Source organism: Triturus cristatus, chromosome 4_1 (genome assembly GCF_964204655.1).
Source record: "Triturus cristatus chromosome 4_1, aTriCri1.1, whole genome shotgun sequence".
NCBI classification, from domain to species: domain Eukaryota; kingdom Metazoa; phylum Chordata; class Amphibia; order Caudata; family Salamandridae; genus Triturus; species Triturus cristatus.
The window spans coordinates 933,145,320-933,163,805 of NC_140585.1; the positions used below are offsets into that span (position 1 = coordinate 933,145,320).

At 40.7% G+C, this 18,486-nt stretch overlaps 1 protein-coding gene across 2 annotated transcripts in view; it reads right to left on the reverse strand.

Annotated features, from left to right (window-relative positions):
* Positions 1 to 13,087: 13,087 nt before the first annotated feature.
* Positions 13,088 to 18,486, reverse strand: part of LOC146855855 (uncharacterized) — a 72,421-nt gene continuing 67,022 nt past the window's right edge. For both annotated transcript variants that reach the window (XM_085653797.1, XM_085653798.1), the window contains exon 3: positions 13,088 to 15,852. In XM_085653797.1, coding sequence (XP_085509923.1) covers positions 13,521 to 15,852 — 2,332 coding nt within the window. In that variant the 3' untranslated portion in view covers positions 13,088 to 13,520. The remainder of the gene's footprint in view (positions 15,853 to 18,486) is intronic.

Consider the following 18,486-nt stretch of genomic DNA (forward strand, 5'->3'; position numbering starts at 1 on the left):
TTGTCCGAAAAGTTACAGGGACTTATTTCTACTTGGGGTTGGAACTTATTAATGGGAAAAGTAATTATAGGAGCCATCTTTCTCACTTGCTGTTGCTGCATTCAATGTGCCCCTACGATATGTACAGCTTGTATAACCACCTGTAATAACATGAAACCTCCCCCAATTAATGTTCATGAATTGAATCGAGAAATGATGATGCACACTGAAATTTACGAACTTATGAATATTAACATACAAGATTAAATATATATACTTTTAAAAATGGATTCAGCATAGGCTGAAAAGGAAGAACTGTTAAAATGTAAAATCGGATTCTCTCATTTTTTGATTAAGCTATACCTCATCCATTTTTCACCCCGGCCCTACTTCCAGCCCGGCTCTATCCTGGACACAGCATCTGTATAAACATGAGTAAAGAATCTAGAGTGGGGCATTGTAGGCTGTGTATACATGCAGAGTCAGCGCAAAAGAACAGCTGGCGTCTGCTTGGGGTTTTTCAGACAATGGTAAATCCTCAAGTAAAGTTTACCCAGATAGCATATCTTGTTGTGTAGCTTCAGGACGCAACAATTGCACAAGGCACCAAGGCTGCCAATTCTTACCGGTACCTCATGTATGTGTTTTTCTCAAAGCTCTATTGACCTCTGGGCGTCCCTTGTTTGTGATCTTTTGCTATAAAAACCCATGTAACCATCGTTCAGTGTGCTGGTAAACAGTCATAATATCGAGAACAAAAATATTGACTGGACAGAATATCAAGTTTTTAATATAGAATGGACAGAATATCGAATTGCCAAAATATAGTGGTGAAGAATATCGAAAATCGGGTAAGAAATATCGATTTACATAATATAGAAAGTAATATCGACAGTCATAATATAGTTGTTAAAAAATATCGATTTTTTTATAGTGTTTGTGTTAAAAGTATGTATTAATTTTGTAATGTATGTTTGAATATTTTTAAAGTAATGAATTTTATGTTATTTAATTTTTGTGTAATTTAATTCCGTAGCAGGTTGTGGGTTTATAGGGGGAATAGGGTGGGAAGTAATGTAATTGTTATTAAGTAATTATTAATTGGTATTGATAATAATTAATTACAATAAATTAATTAATTGGTCATTAATTTTTAATAATTGGTAATTCTTTCTTATTAATTGGTAATTAATTTGTATTCATTAATTAATTGACAATTATATTAATTGTATTAATTTATTATTCGGAGCGGGTTGTGGGTTTATAGGGTAATAGGGTGGGAAGTAATGTAATTATTGAAAATATTTGTGTATTGATAATTAATTTACTGTTAATTATTAACTGGTATTTTTTATTATTTATCAATTTTTGGTATTGAAAATTTATTGGTTGTTGATTAATTATTAATTGGTAATTTGTATTAATTGGTAATTAATTTGTATTAATTGATAATTATGTTAATTGTATTAATTTATTTGTAGCGTGTTGCGGGTTTATAGGGGAATATGGTGGGAAGTAATTTAATTGTAAATAATTATTGAAATTATTTTTGTATATTGATAATTAATTGGTATTTGTATTTATCAATTTTTGGTATTGAAAATTAATTGGTGTTTAATTATTAATAGGTAATTAATAAAAAAAAAAATTTATTGGTATTTATAATTAATTATAAAGTATTTTGTGATTGGTAATTAATTACCATACTTTTTTATTGGTATTAATAATTAATTAATTTTTATAACATATTAAATTATTATTTTCCCTACTATTGCACTCACTGGAGTGGGAATAGTGATTTTTACCCCTACGCTATCCAACGCTTTCCCTACTATTGCACTCATTGGAGTGGGAATAGTAGTTTTTACCCCTACGCTAGCCAACGCTTTCCCTACTGTTGCGCTCACTGGAGTGGGAATAGTAAATTTTACCCTCCAGCAATCCAACGCTTTCCCTACTGTTGCACTCTCTGGAGTTGGAATAGTAATTTTTACCCCTACGCCATCTGACGTTTTCCCTACTGTTGCACTCACTGGAGTGGGAATAGTAAATTTTGCCCTCCCGCTATCCAACGCATTCCCTACTGTTGCACTCTCTGGGGTGGGAATAGTAATTTTTACCCCTACTCTATCCAACGCTTTCCCTACTGTTGCACTCACTGGAGTGGGAATAGTAAATTTTACCCTCCCGCTATCCAACGCTTTCCCTACTGTTGCACTCTGGAGTGGGAATAGTATTTTTTACCCCAACGCTATCCAACGCTTTCCCTACTGTTGCACCCTTTGGAGTGGGAATAGTAATTTTTACCCTCCCGCTATCCAACGCTTTCCCTACTGTTGCACTCTCTGGAGTGGGAATAGTAATTTTTACCCCTACACAATCCAACACTTTCCCTACTGTTGCACTCACTGGAGTGGTAATAGTAAATTTTACCCTCCCGCTATCCTGCGCTAAAATGTTTGATTATTTTGTATTAATATTCGTTAATATATATATGTTAATTTTTTTTAACACAATTATTTATTATATTTAAGGTTATTTAAGTATTTTTAAGTATGTTTTAGTTAATTATATTTATTATTTTCACATTACTTTTAAGACATTTGAAAAATTCGATATTTTGACTTACTATATTTTTTAAAACGATATTTTTGATTCGATATTTTTGTACTGTTTGTAGATAGGAATTCTATATTTTTGCATTCTATATTTTGTCAACGATATTTTGGCAGGTCGATATTGTGGCATTCCATATTATGTCAGTGATCCCAGTGTGCTTCCTCCTTGAGTATCTCGATGGTGCTTGTCGGACGAATGAATTAGCATTCATGAATGCTAATAAATGATCTATGGTTTGTACTTTGCTCCAGTGTCGATTCCTCCATACTTGTAAAGAACCAGTGGAATAAGGGTGACCCTGCTTTTGGGATCACAGGACACTTCTTTTAGATATAGTGGGTTTATTAAGTCACACAGAGAGACCAACCTCCTCAGCTCCTCAGCTAAGCTTCACTGCTGGACTCTACAATCCAGATTCCAGCAGTAGAACCTCGTTGCTAGGAGATGAAGTGCAAAGCATAACATGGAAACATTAAAGGAACATTACATCTAAAGAAAACACAACACATCTCCCTTTTTTAAACAATATTATGGAAGAAGATTTGCTATACACACATACACATATAATTTACTACAATATGTAAACAAATTAAGTTTCCCTTGAACCTTCATGAGATTTGAACGTAACGATGCTCAATCACAAATATAATTCTCCAATTTTTTTGGTCTAGACTTAATGCGCTCACTAGGAGCCCTTCTAGGCAAATCACTAGTTCTGCTAAACAAGTTAGGATTTTTATCCAACCACAACTTTATCTCAACTTCACCACACCTTACCACCCTACGCACATTCCACCATTTTCCGTCTGAAACTTTGATCATGTTGCCCTGAACTTCACAAACCTTCTTAGGCTCCGATAAGTTGGAAATACCTTTTTTTCCAAAACATCCAGCACACACTCTTACCCAATCTCCTTCCTTTATACTGATGACAGTTTTCTTTAACTTATCATTGTGTCTCTTTTGATAAGAATTTTGGTAATTCTCCACTTTACTGCGTATGTCCCCATCATTTATAACTTTACCACATCTGCCCATCCATGCTGGTACCGACACTGTACAAGGCACCCTACCCTTGAGTAAACTAAAAGGTGTCTGCCCAGTTACGGAGTGTGGAGTAGTTCTGTAATTCCATATCAATTTTTTGACTTCAGTTCTCCAACACCCATTCATAGATAGAGCCAATTGAATATTTTCACCCAGAACTCGGTTAAATCGTTCCACCAAACCATTTCCCCTGGGATGATAAACAGGAGTCTTCAAATGTTTGATGCCCAATCTGTTCAGAAAAACATCAAACTCCTCAGAAGTAAACTGCGGACCATTATCTGTCAATATCTCTGCAGGACAACCTTCTCTTCTAAAAACCTCATCACAAAAGGCAATGACACTGCTAGATTTGACATCACTGACGAATGCGACTTCAGGCCATTTCGAATAATAGTCCATCATAACTATAGCATACTTTTCGGATGATGCTAAACAATCAAATGGACCACAAATGTCCATCCCCAATCTCACCCATGGTTTCTCTGGAAGCTGCATGGGATTAATGGGTGATTCCCTTAAAACATGAGACTTGTCACTACATGTACAAGCTATACATTCTCTCACAAACCTTTCGACATCCCTATCCATGCCGGGCCACCAGAAATCCATTCTGGCTTTTCTCTTGACAGCAGACATGCCTCCATGACCTTCATGTAACAACCGCATTAATCTGTTCCTTAAAGATCCAGGCACAACTAGTTTATCCCCTCTCCTTACAATGCCATTAACCACAGATAACTCCTCCCACACATCCTTGTAACTTCTAAAATCATCATTTATTTTCCAACCATATGTAGTGGGTAACATTTTGATAATTCTAACCAAAATCGCATCCTCTGCAATTGCCACTTTCCACTCAGACTCGCTTATAGCTTGACACACATCCACGATGTTAGCTACCATCCATTCTTCCTCGTCTAGATTGTCATGTATATCATAATTCACCGGTAAACGTGACAAACAATCTGCATTCACGTTCCTCACTCCAGGAACATACTTTAACTTAAACGAAAATTCTTGTAAGCGATACAACCATTTTGCAATTCGTGGAGTGGCTCTTCCAGCACCTGCAGTAGTAAAAATGTCTAATAACAGTCTGTGATCAGTATATAGTTCAAACTTGGTTACCCAAACATAAACACGAAAGTGCTGTACACCCCACCAACACGCAAGCGCTTCCTTTTCAATTGATGAATACGAAGACTCTGCACCCTTCATTGTGCGTGATGCGAAAGCTACTACTCTCTTTTCCTTTACTTCTTTGCATTAATACTGCCCAAAGACCATATCCACTAGCATTTGTAACAATTATAGTTTCATCCTGTGGATTAAACTGACTCAAAGCAGTTGCACTAGCCACGGCTTTTTTGATGGCTACAAATTATGATTGACATTCCACAGACCATACAAATGCCACTCCTTTTTTCATGAGATCACGTAAGGGCTGTACTAAATCGGAAAAATGATAAACAAATTTGGCATAGTACTCGGCTAAACCGAGAAAAGATCTTAATTGGTCCTTGTCTTGAGGAGCAGGAGCCTTTTCAAGATCCTCTACTAAATTCAATTTGGGTTTTATGCCTTCAAATGACAGGGTGTGTCCTAAATAGTCAACTGTTTGTTTCCCAAATTTGCATTTTGGGAGACCAATCGTCAGTCCCGCAGATTGTAACTTTGTAAGTACTTCATGTAAAATTGTGTCATGTTGTTTTTCATCTCCACCCCAAACCAGTACATCATCTTGGAATACTAATACATTTCTTATATCCTTCAAAATCGATTGCATCACTCTCTGAAAAACTGCTGATGCAGAGGCTAACCCGAATGGCATCCTAACAAATTGAAACGCACCTTCAGGTGTTATGAAGGACGTCAAATACTTCGATTCTGGTTGTAAACGCACCTGATGGTAGGCACTGGATAAATCAAGAGTTGTAAAATGTTTACCACCCGCCACACTTGCCAACATTTCATTTATGCGCGGCAAAGGATGTCTGTCTACCCATATGCATTCGTTTAAGTCTCTTAAATCCACACACATGCGGATATTTCAGTTGGGTTTGTGTGCGATCACAATCGGACTTAACCATTTCGATGCCTCAATGGGTTCTATCACGCCCTCTTTACATAGTCTTTGTAATTCCATCTTGAGTTTACCCCTTAAAGCTAAAGGAACATTCCGTACCTTGTGCACCTTGGGCACAGCGTCCTTTTTTAAAACAATCCGGTGTTCAAACTTTTTAAGACATCCCAGTTCTTCCTTGAACAGATTTGGAAATTTTTCTGCCCACTTGTTATCTTCAAGGTCCGTTAACAGGACTTGCAAAGGATGATTGGGATCGAGAATGATTCCCAAACTCTTTTGTTCCTTCCATCCCAATAAGCATTTCCCTACCTCAACTACATCAATTTTGGCTTCTGTTCTCCTCCCCCTTAACAATAATAATCCATTAAAGTAACCTAACACTGGTAATTTAGTACCACAATATCCTAGTGGTTCGACGTCCGTTGGAATCAATTTTTCTGTATTTAACCCTTCCCAGTTCTGTCTGTCGATTATCGTGAAGGGTGAGCATGAATCTGCCCACATGGATATACCCACATCATTTATGCTAATAATGCATTTGGGAGGAACGTATACATCAGAAGAAACCGCATCAATATTGTTTCTAACCACCATTACTTCAACATCAGAATAACTTTCTCTTTCTGTTTCAATCATGAATTGTTGCGCCCCCACATCATTAATGATGTTTACAGATTTTTTGGCATTATGAACATTTTCTTCTTTACACACTCTTGAGAAATGGCCAATTCTTTTACATTTAAAACAACGACATTTAGCAGCTGGACAATGACTAGCCTCAGCAGTGTGTTTATTACTCCCACACCTGTAGCATACCTTTTTTCTTACCCCCATTTCTTGTTTCATAGCAGGATTCGTCTTGTCCTCACTATCTGTTTTTGCGGTTTTCTTAAGGGGATTTAACAAGCATATCTTGTTTCCTTCAGGATCATTCTTTTGTTTATTGTCAGCTAAATCTTTAACATACTGAGAGGTGTTCTCAATACGTTTCGCTATCTCTAATGACTTGTCTAATGTAGGATCCTTTAAATCTAACAATTTCTCTTGAATCTTGGAATTGTTGGTTCTATTGATTAATTGATCTCTGATGATCTCATCCCTTAAATCTTTAAACCTACAAGTTACAGCTAATCTCCTTAAGGCTGCTACATACTGTTCTATTTTTTCACCTTGTTTTTGGGCACGAGAGAAAAACTTATGTCTCTCAACTACTAAACTCAATTTTTTCCCAAAATTCTCTGACAATGCGGACAAGGCACTTTCATACACATCATATTGGTCATCTTCAGAATCAGAATTCCCATTGTCGTTATCTACGTGGAAATTTGGCAAGGTACTTAATACCTTTCTCCCTTCAACTCCCAAACTCAACTTTAGAATCGCAAATTTTCTTTTTGGTAAGAATACATCACCCCCAATGGCTTCTAAATACGTAATAAAAGCTTCTTTCCAATCCTCCCATTCCATGCACGTGGGACCTGGTTCTTGTAAAAAGGTGGGCGGGGGAGGAATGCTCCGAGTGGTCATAATTGGCGATGTTGTTTCACACTAATGCAACACTATATTGCTTTCAAAATCACCCCTATGACACTGGGTTTCTTTTTTTAAATAATTTGGCCACTCTACTGTGAGCTATTCAAAAATAAACACTGGCAATGGTATTCATGAGCAAGTTAACCACTAAATTCACACGTTTAAAATTCACCCCTGTGACACTAGGTTTTTAAAAAAAATAATTTGACCATTCTACTGTGAGCTTATTCAAAAAAAATAAACACTGGCAATGGTATTCATAAGTGAATTAAACATTAAATTCACACGTTTAAAATTTAGATCGTCATTATCCTAATTACTTTCATCCCCAAACAAGGCATCCACGTTGTGTCCTCCTATTCAACAGTTCCGACGAGATGGAACGAATCTCCGCGTCGTGGACGGTAACTAAGCAACACAAGACAACATTAGTTGGCTTCCAGAGTGTCTCGTTGCACCAATCCGGCGAGTCTATGGAAATAAACAAACATCCAATCAGGCGCGGGCTTGCTATTTGTGTACTGATGTCATCAAAATCTGGGCGTGGACTTGAACGTAACGCTTGGCACGTAATGATCACGACGTCACTCCAGCAGTCTCAGCAGTCCCAGCGTCACTCACGAAGCATTGCCGCGCGATCGCCGCTCCACCTCACGCCTCACAACCGATGTCCACGACTCTGATCAGGATGCGTCCAGTCCGCCACAGCCTCTACACCTCACAACGTGATGCGTTGTCTACAGCTCTCCCACGTACTTCGAAGGTGAGAGTATTCTTGGGTTATGATGCCGCAAGTAATTGCAACACGTAGAAATCTCCAATTGTCATGAGCAGAAACAGATCCCGCGCGCTCCGCGGGCGTGCATAATCATGTCGCTATTGATTTACAAACAGCAACCGGCTTCCTCCTTCTAGTTGATTACCGCTGGCACTAAACTTGCACAAAATCCGCTCTCGATCACAATCTCTTCTCAGAACAGCCGGGGAAGACAATCAGACTCGCGATAATCCAACGGTGCAGTCTGGGGGTCTTCAAAATGGAAAAATAAAATTCTTCCAAATTAATGAATGTCCAAAAATATCCTCAAGTATCCTTGTCTTCAAAGGCATCCCATCCTCGTCGCCATTTTTGGGATCACAGGACACTTCTTTTAGATATAGTGGGTTTATTAAGTCACACAGAGAGACCCCCAGAACAACCTCCTCAGCTCCTCAGCTAAGCTTCACTGCTGGACTCTACAATCCAGATTCCAGCAGTAGAACCTCGTTGCTAGGAGATGAAGTGCAAAGCATAACATGGAAACATTAAAGGAACATTACATCTAAAGAAAACACAACACCTGCACCAGTGGGTTTTTAATAATCCGCTTCCACAAGACTGCTGTGGTGCATAGTTGAGTAGAGTGACGTATAGTACAATGGCATAGACTGAAGTGGGTTACAGTGGCTAGGAGTGGCGTAAAGTAGAGTGGCACAGAATAAAGTGGAGTAGAGTGAAGTAGAGTGAAGCGGAGTAGAGTGAAGCGGAGTAGAGTGAAGCGGAGTAGAGTGAAGCGGAGTAGAGTGAAGCGGAGTAGAGTGAAGCGGAGTAGAGTGAAGCGGAGTAGAGTGAAGCGGAGTAGAGTGAAGCGGAGTAGAGTGAAGCGGAGTAGAGTGAAGCGGAGTAGAGTGAAGCGGAGTAGAGTGAAGCGGAGTAGAGTGAAGCGGAGTAGAGTGAAGCGGAGTAGAGTGAAGCGGAGTAGAGTGAAGCGGAGTAGAGTGAAGCGGAGTAGAGTGAAGCGGAGTAGAGTGAAGCGGAGTAGAGTGAAGCGGAGTAGAGTGAAGCGGAGTAGAGTGAAGCGGAGTAGAGTGAAGCGGAGTAGAGTGAAGCGGAGTAGAGTGAAGCGGAGTAGAGTGAAGCGGAGTAGAGTGAAGCGGAGTAGAGTGAAGCGGAGTAGAGTGAAGCGGAGTAGAGTGAAGCGGAGTAGAGTGAAGCGGAGTAGAGTGAAGCGGAGTAGAGTGAAGCGGAGTAGAGTGAAGCGGAGTAGAGTGAAGCGGAGTAGAGTGAAGCGGAGTAGAGTGAAGCGGAGTAGAGTGAAGCGGAGTAGAGTGAAGCGGAGTAGAGTGAAGCGGAGTAGAGTGAAGCGGAGTAGAGTGAAGCGGAGTAGAGTGAAGCGGAGTAGAGTGAAGCGGAGTAGAGTGAAGCGGAGTAGAGTGAAGCGGAGTAGAGTGAAGCGGAGTAGAGTGAAGCGGAGTAGAGTGAAGCGGAGTAGAGTGAAGCGGAGTAGAGTGAAGCGGAGTAGAGTGAAGCGGAGTAGAGTGAAGCGGAGTAGAGTGAAGCGGAGTAGAGTGAAGCGGAGTAGAGTGAAGCGGAGTAGAGTGAAGCGGAGTAGAGTGAAGCGGAGTAGAGTGAAGCGGAGTAGAGTGAAGCGGAGTAGAGTGAAGCGGAGTAGGATGGGGTGGAGTAGAGTACGATGAGGTGGAGTAGAGTAGGATGAGGTGGAGTAAAGTAGGATGAGGTGGAGTAAAGTAGGATGAGGTGGAGTAGAGTAGGATGGGAGGAGTAGAGTTTCTGGAGCGTAGAGTAGACTGGGGTAGAATACAATGGAGTAGAGTAGGGGAGAGTGAAGTGGGGTGAAGTAAAGTGGCATAGACTACAGTAGAGTGGTGTAGAGTGACATACAGTAGAGCCCCCTAGAGTGTAGTGGGGTAGAGTACAGTTGAGTAGAGTGGCCTAAAGTAGAGGGGAAGAGTGAAGTGGGGTACAGTAGAGCGGTGTACATTGGAGTGACAGAGTAATGAGGGGTAGGATATTGAGGGTTAGAGTGGCGTGCAGTGAAGTGGGATACAGTAGAGTAGTGTACAGTAGAGTGGCATAGATTACAGTGTCTTAGAGTGCAGCTGCCTAGACTAGAGTGGTTCAAACTAGAGTAGAGTGGCATAGAATATAGTCGTGTAGAGTTGAGTGGCGTAAAGTGAAGTGGGTAGAGAGGAGTTCAATAGAGTGGCATATAGTGCAGTGGTGCAGAGAAGAGTGCAGTGGTGTTCAGTGGAGTAGAGTGCCGTGGAGTGCAGTGGCTTGGAGTTGCGTACATTACAGTAACAGATTAAAGTAGGGTACTGTCAAGTGGGGTAGCGGGAAGTGGGCTACAGTAGAGTGGCGTAGTGAAGTAGGGTGCAGTAGAATGGCACAGTGAAGTGGGGTAGACATTAGTGGTGTAGAGTGCATTGGCACAGAGTGGTGCAGAGCACAGTGGCGCAGAATGAAAAAGGGTAAAGCACAGTGGTGCAGAGTATAATTGCAGGGTGCAGAACATTGTGTGCAGTGGCGTAGAGTGGAGTGGCGCAGACTGCAGTAGCGTAGAGAGTTGTGGCATACACTGCAGTGGTGCATACTAGAGCAGAGTGGTGTAGAGTTCAGTGGTGCAGAGCACAGTGAAGTGGCACAGAGTGCAATGGTGTACAGTGCAGTGGTAGACAGTTCAGTGGCAGCATCCACTGCAGTGGGGTAGAGTCTAGTGGCAGCATACAAAGCAGTGTTGTAGAGCACAGTGGTATAGAGTGCAGAGTAATGAGATTATATATATATATATATATATATATATATATATATATATTTTATTATTATTTTTTTTATATTCCATAAGTACCATGATACTACCTAAATAGTTTTACAGTAGTACCGCAGTCCCCATAAATGTTTTAAAAAATATATAAAACACAAGAAACACTTTCCGTAAGTCTACTGACTTTGATAAACTGCCTCATGTGTTTTAAAAATACTAGTAACCTAGATCTCCCCTTGAAACCCAAAACAAATAATAAGTACGATGAAAACAACATGACGATCTTTTCATTTTTTAAGAGCTGTCATCAGCCAGTAATATTGTGTTTTTTTTTTTTTTGCATATTTATATAGTGTGAACTCGCTATTTACATTACACATTCAGGCACGGGGAGATTAAGTGATTTGCCCAGAATCACAGGATGTGGACGTGACCTCGAGGCTCGATCTCTGGTTTCCAGCACCAAAGTCGGCAGTTTAGCCGACGGACCACATCCTCTCCCCATGTACCATGGTATACCGCGGCCCAATAGATCAATAAGATTTGGTCCCTTATTATGATAAAACTGCTGAAAGAATTCTCATTAAATAACAAAAGGGACCCTTTCCACATCATAGTCTATATTCTTGTCAAATTGTAAAGCCATTCAAACGTTTTGCCGCTATGTTTGACGCAAAAATCTATAGAAATACGTTTTTGCTTTGAAACCCCTAAAAGGATCACCATGAAACTGCGTCGCTAGCCAATGTAGAAAATGCAATATGCCTGCAAATGTTTCGTGGAGATTCGTCAAAAGGTGGTAAAGTTATTACCAAGCAATATCTGAGGCAGTCATATCTCTGGGAATCCAAACATTAATTACAAAGTGCCTACTGCCACTCTGTAATGTATTTATTTATATATTTATTTAGTATAATCACAAGATTAATCACAAGTGGGCTAATGCCAGACCTAAATGGGGAAAATGTATTTCCCAAGCTAAGAGGCAGAGAAGTTTCTCTTCACCAAAACAGCATTAGCCAGTTTGAAGATGTAAGGTGCCAAATTGCCAACTTTCTCCTAAATAAATCGCAGGGAAGGGGTAAAGCTCAAGCGGAATAAACAGCTTCCTTTAATACCCGTAAAGTAAACAAGAAATAATGTATCCCCAAAACAAATTCCCAAAACTAAATTCTGCCCAAGATGTCGTCCTAAGTTACAAAGATGAAAAGTAAGGTTATGGTTCTTTAACTGATGTTATTCTTACTAAATTCCTTCATGACCACCTTCCAAATATGACTCTGGATTTTTGCCTCTACAGCGTTTTTTAAAGCCTTCCGAGTTCTCTTCCCGGATATCATGTCTTCCCTAAAAAGCAATCTGCGTTCCGCTCTAATACTGGGGACTTCACTGTAGCCTTCCCCTTGACAATTTTCAAAGCTTTCAAACAAGCTATTTTTGACGAATCTGTATTTACTATTCTACCAATGTAGCAAGTTTCTTTGGTGCAAGCAATGCATATGGATTGGATTAGTTCTTAAGATTGTCATAAGACCCTTGAGTGTTTTCATTATCCGATCAGAGACTTCTAATTCCTTATTCAATAAAAACATCCTACATATTTACCAGTATTTGACTGAAGTCACTCTGTACTCACTTCACTGGATATCACCTGCTCTCTTCCGAGGACTATTGTTACTAGGGAGTTATCAACACTTCACACACTTTCAATATGAGGAGGGTGTTGGGGACATCTATTCTAGACATAACCTCAAAATAATGCACACATTTCTATAACTCCACAGAGGCTACGGTACAAGTAATATAGCTTCATCTTTCAATGTTCCAATACATAGGGTTTCTTTCACTACACTTTCTTAAGCTGTGGGATATCATAGTTGTATTTATAGAAGACAACTCCATTCCTTACCCCACCCTCCCGGCATTCTCACTGAATATCAATCTTAGGCTAGTAACAACAAAATGTAAGTCAGAGATATTTCCAACACTCCATAAATTGAATGTCCGAGTTACAATATATGTAAAGATTTAGAGTAGGTTGAAGTCTTCAAAGATTATATAACCTTGCAACATGAAATTTTACTCAAATCAACCATTACGATAGGAACAGTTCCATTAGGGCAAGATAAATGGCTGATTTGAATAAAATAAAATCATACTATAAAGTGTAGTTTTATACAACTGTTCTGGAGACATGTTTTTAGAAAACAGTGCCATTTTCGTCTACAAAGCATAAGTGATGGATTCTTGCAATTTTGAGAAATGTACAAGAATATGATTTCTTCTAAAGACAAATTTATTCAACTCATAAGTTTTTTCCAAACATCTAAACAAGTTTAAAACTGAAAACAATTCATGTACTTAAAAACAAACCATGAACAAAGTTAAAATAGATCATCACATATAATAAACTATTGTGACCATCTGCGCCTAAAACCACACTGGTACAACCACACACACTTTCATCATAACCATATACTTTGTTTTGAAAAGTCTACCTTACTCCAAATATTAATGTTCCACAGGGCAGGAATATTACAAAACTTGATTTGTAAGGCAGGATGTACTCTCCCATTTCAAACCCCAAAATATCCCAATGCGGTTTACTGCCACATCTGGCATTCCTCCTCAAAAGAGATTTCAAGTCTGCACTGGTAAAAATCTTATATGAAATGCTCAGTACCCAAGCATAGCATTTGTCTCCATCGTCACTGAACAAAACCCAACTCTCGATCATAAAATTCCGCAAGCTGCTTCAGTACCTTCACCTGGTTAGTGACACGAATTTTGCCTTCATTATCCTTTTCAGTCAATAACTTTTTTATCCCATCCCTCCCTTGTTCGCCCCGGGATGCAGCTCGAGCATGAGCTACCCTCAAATCATACTCCCGGAGGCCAGAACCGGCCATTTTCTCACACATCCCTTTGGAAATGACTTTCTTCTTTTCCAGCATAGCAAATGTTGCCAGATTCTTCTGCTTCTGAAGCTCATATTTCATGCTTTGATAGACCCATGTTGCAGAGAAGCCATGTTTAGCCAGATCAGCATGGTCTGCAAACTTCTCTACAAGACTCTGCAGAATCTTCACATCATCGAGAGCCCGGTGTGCATTGTATTTTACCTTCAGTAGCTCCTTTGCGAGGGTTTCCTGTCTGTGATTAGGCAAATGTGGTCTAGTTTCCCGGAAATATGGCAATGTGTCCAAAAATCCTAGCACAGTGTGACAGAAAGTCTCAGCCAAGCACTTCTTGTCCAGCTGTAGCAACAATCGTGGAGCATCAAAAGACTTAGAGTTATGTCCCACTAGCAAACATCGCCCAAACTCCTTCAACCACTCCAAAAACTCTACTAATGCCTCCCTTAAGGGAACAACATGCAGCGGTCTGTGATGAAGGCGCAAGACCCCCCCAGAAACAGTGAGACCTGTGACCCTGGAGGCCCCGTTAGACATTCCTCTTACTGGCAATATGTACTTATCAAAGGTTTTCTCGCCACATATTGCAGCCAGTTGAACAATTTCACAATCTTTTGCCAAAGAGGTGGTCTCTAGATCGAAGTAAACCAAGACCATGGGCTGTTTGACTGAAAAAATCTCCATCCGTGGTTTGGCCATCAGAGGTGGAGTCTCCAAACTTGCAGATTTGCCTTCACCGTCTTTAGATGACAAACATGGGGCCAATTTTGATTTCTCCTTCACATGTTCTTTTTTTGGGTTGCCATCCCTTTCCAGTTCGTCATTTTCTAGTTTAGTATCTTTGGAGATCCTGTGATATCTTGTGTTCTTTGTTACAGAAACGCAAGAATTTATACTTTCAGGAAAAAGATCTGTATATCCTGCATTCTTTAATCGGGTTCTCAAAGGCAGAGGACTTTCTAAGTCATTTGTTTCACGTGATTCCCCCAAGACAGCTTTTTGAGATTTCATAACCTTATATGAGCTGAAACGTGCTACTTTCACCCTTTTGTCTGCAAGTTTATTGAAGAGGTCGTTCAGTTTCGGCCTTAGGCTCGGGTCACACAGCATTGGTTGGAAAGTTGCAGGCCTGTGAGCTTGCACATCCCTGTTAAACTCACACCAGTGGCCACAGTCCACATGATCCCCGTAAGCATGGTCTACAATGCCCAACAAAGCCCTTTCCAAGCCAGCTGGATCCTTGCAGTATCGAAGAATACACTGGGTAGAGCAGTTGGACTGGAACCACGAGAGAACTTCACAAGTCAACTCCTTGTATGTTTTTGCAAGCTGCCTTAGTGATTTGCCTACATAGTCCTGTATACGGTCTAATTCACTGCAAGTGCTTGATCTTTTCTGTTGTAGCCTAAAGCTCGTAGGTCCTGGAGCTGTGAAGTCATCATCCATTTTTGAGAGATTGTCAGGAGGAACTGCACTCCCTGATTGGAGAGTTAACACTTTCCTATTGACACGTCCCTCTTCATGCCTACTCACACTTTTATGCTTCTTCTGAGTCTCTGAAACGCTCAACAAGTCATTCTCTTTGAAATGTAATTGCAGCTCCTCCCTGCTCGCACATATATGCCGACATTCAGCTCTCTCTGAAAGGTCCACTATAGCATTCCTAGCTATGGGTTTTTCGTCCTCCTCTTCTTTCATTATACCTGTGGAGCTCTCCTGGTGTTCAACACTTTCTGAAAGTTGATTCAAATCATTCCTTTTGATGGTTTGCTCTCTCTCAATCACATCGTCACTACATTGGTTTTCACATTCACTAACTCCCGGGAGGCTCAATGAGTAACTACGATTAAAATGCTTCTCCTTCACCTTGTACACACCTGTGCAACTCAACTCCTCCTCAGCACTGTCTGAAAGTTGGGGCAAAGCATTACAGGTAACTAAATACTCTCGTTCCTTGCTCACACCTGTAACCTCTTTGTCACGGTCCACACTATCTGAGAGGCCTGCAAGACTGTTCTTGTTGATGGAGAGCTCCGAGGTCCTGCTCGCTCCAGCAAACTTCTTGTCAAAGCCAATTTCTTTCTTGATATCACTTAAGAGAGTCGAGAAGTCTCTTCCATCAAACCTGGGGAAGGACATACAACATGCACAGTTATTACTAAACAAGAAGGGATATGTATGGCCCAGAAACATTGTTGATTTAAAGCCAAATCTCGAGTCACAAACACATATTTTAGTGCATCACAAACCATAAATAATAGGATTTTAAAGTGGAGATATACAGGACCAGAATGACTGGGTTCTCCCTAAAGATCATAAAGCCCAGAGAAATCTGGACGGTCAGCTACGAGAGCTGCAGAATTCCCCTTATGTGACAGCTAACCATATTAGACCTTTATCTATAGCTTGGTCTTTCATCGGACCCTCTGAGCGTCTATCACATAAAATCAGATATTCCTGCAGGCCCAAGTGCATCACCTATTCTATGAAGAGCGTAAACCTGCCTGCCTCTATGGAGCACTTATCCAAGCAAAGATCCTTCAGGGACAAATGGATCGCTGTGAAAAAGAGCCTGCACAAGTGAGCACTATGTCATCAACTACCTCAGGGGAAATACTTCTGATCCAGGTACTCGTGCATCTCCAACCTAGAGAAGAGATCAACTTACCAGCTAGTTCACAAGAACCTGCTCCTGTGGACAATAATGCATCACTTACCCCAATGGAAGGGCCTTCATTCATGTGGGCTCTAATATAAAAGAACCCAATGACGAGCCTGATCCTGTAGCTACAAACAGTAACCCTGGTGGGTGTCTCATTTTTACTAGGCCTCAACGCATAAACTCTCTCTCTAAGGAAGAGCATGTGCTTGGAGGTAACAGTGTGTTAACTCTTAAAGACTATACAGGAGCATTACCGGTCACAGGAAGAGCCCGATACTGCACAACTAATGTTTAAATGAACCCTGAGAAAGCCCGTTACTGCAAGTACCAATGGTTCAACTATTCCAGGCAATAGCTCAGTCTTGGCAGCACTAATGACTAGACCAGCAAATAGGCTGGGAACTAATGAAAAACTTAAAGTGAGTTTGTGGCAGTGCTTCTATTTTCGCCGAAGAGTTTGTTACTGCCGACATTCATTTTTCAACAACCTGTGAAAAAATATCCTCGTACAAGGAAAGATTTAAACTTCCAGGGGAATACAACGATCCAGCAAGTGCCAATGTATCAACTACATGAAGGAAGATCTCACTTACAGGGTCACTAATGCACCATCTATTTTAGGACCTACTGCGAGAGGCCTAAATGTATCACCTGTTTCAGGAAAAGCCTGCTTCCTAAAGGCAGTGCATCAGTTATCCCGTAAAAAGTTTAATGCGGAGCCATAATCAAATGTGGCAAGATAAATAAGAGGGCTGTTACGGAACATATATCGAAACCTGAAATTCGGCAATAAAAACAGGCTTATTTAAAAGGAAGAAATAAACAATCTCTCCTTTTAGAGCAAACCAAATGCAGGCTTAGGACAAACATTCAACAGAGCCCAATGTGTTTCCATAAACCATTATTAGTAATTTATGCGGCCTGTGTTCTTTCTAGATATCCAAGTGGCCCGCTCACTCTCTTTAATCTGCCTTGCATTGTTCCTGTTCTGTGCCATCACACACAGTGGCGCAGAGAGCATATGAGGTTGAAGAGGATGCTTCCTTGGTGGTCAAGAGACTTGGGTGTCTCAGTGACCTGGAGAGCTTTGCTGGCGGGAGCTTAGTCTCCATGTGGGATGCCTGAGGTAGGCGGGTCAGAAGATAAGAGACCAGATGAAGCGCGATCCACTGGCCCTCCAAATTAGGGGTAGGAAACAAGGGTAACAACCTTGTCCCATAAAAAGCTTTTGTTATGGAAACGGCAGCAAGAACCACCAAATCTTCTGGGCATGAGGACTTCCAGAGTGTCTGCATGAGACATGCATGACTGACAGTAGTTAAAGCTGCAAATAAATTACTGACAGGATAGCGGAACGGAAGTTCTGAGTGCCAAGTGCAAGACCAGAAACAGATTCTGGAACGCAAGGACTATGTATGACACCGGAGAGCTGGCTCAACTTTATAGGTGAGATCATTCGCTACAATCTTCACATCCTGTGGGTCAGCAAAAGTAGGTAGACTTGATCTGGTAGAATGAAAACCACCACAGGAGACTGTACTTGGGGAGGGACGATAACCAACATCACGAAGGAGTAACTATCACCCGGAAAGTATAAGACCATGTTATATATAATAGCAGAACACTTGTTAAATAGGTTTGAACAAGCACAACGAGATAAAGCTCTGCCCCTGGATCAAAGAACGGCCATCATTACGGTAATACTGAAACCAGGTAAACCCCTAATGGAATAAGGTTCCTACCGTCTGATCTCATTACTCAATTATGAGGTCAAAGTATGGCCAAAATCCTGTCCTTGCATCTTTCCAGTGCGATTACCACCCTAATACATCCGGACCAGTGAGGCTTAATGCCTCATCGGAGCACCAGACAGAACCTCCATAGACTGTTTGGCATACTTCAAATTACAGAAAAATATTCAGACAGACAATCACTCCTTCTATCCCTAGACGCCAGAATGGATTTAGATTGTGTGGAGTGGAATTACCTGTTTGCTGTTCTTGAGCACTTAGGAATGGGCCCTAAATTTATAAATTGGATTAAGCTTCTCTATGAACAGCCAATGGCTAGAGTACGGGTCAATGCCATGGTGTCCCG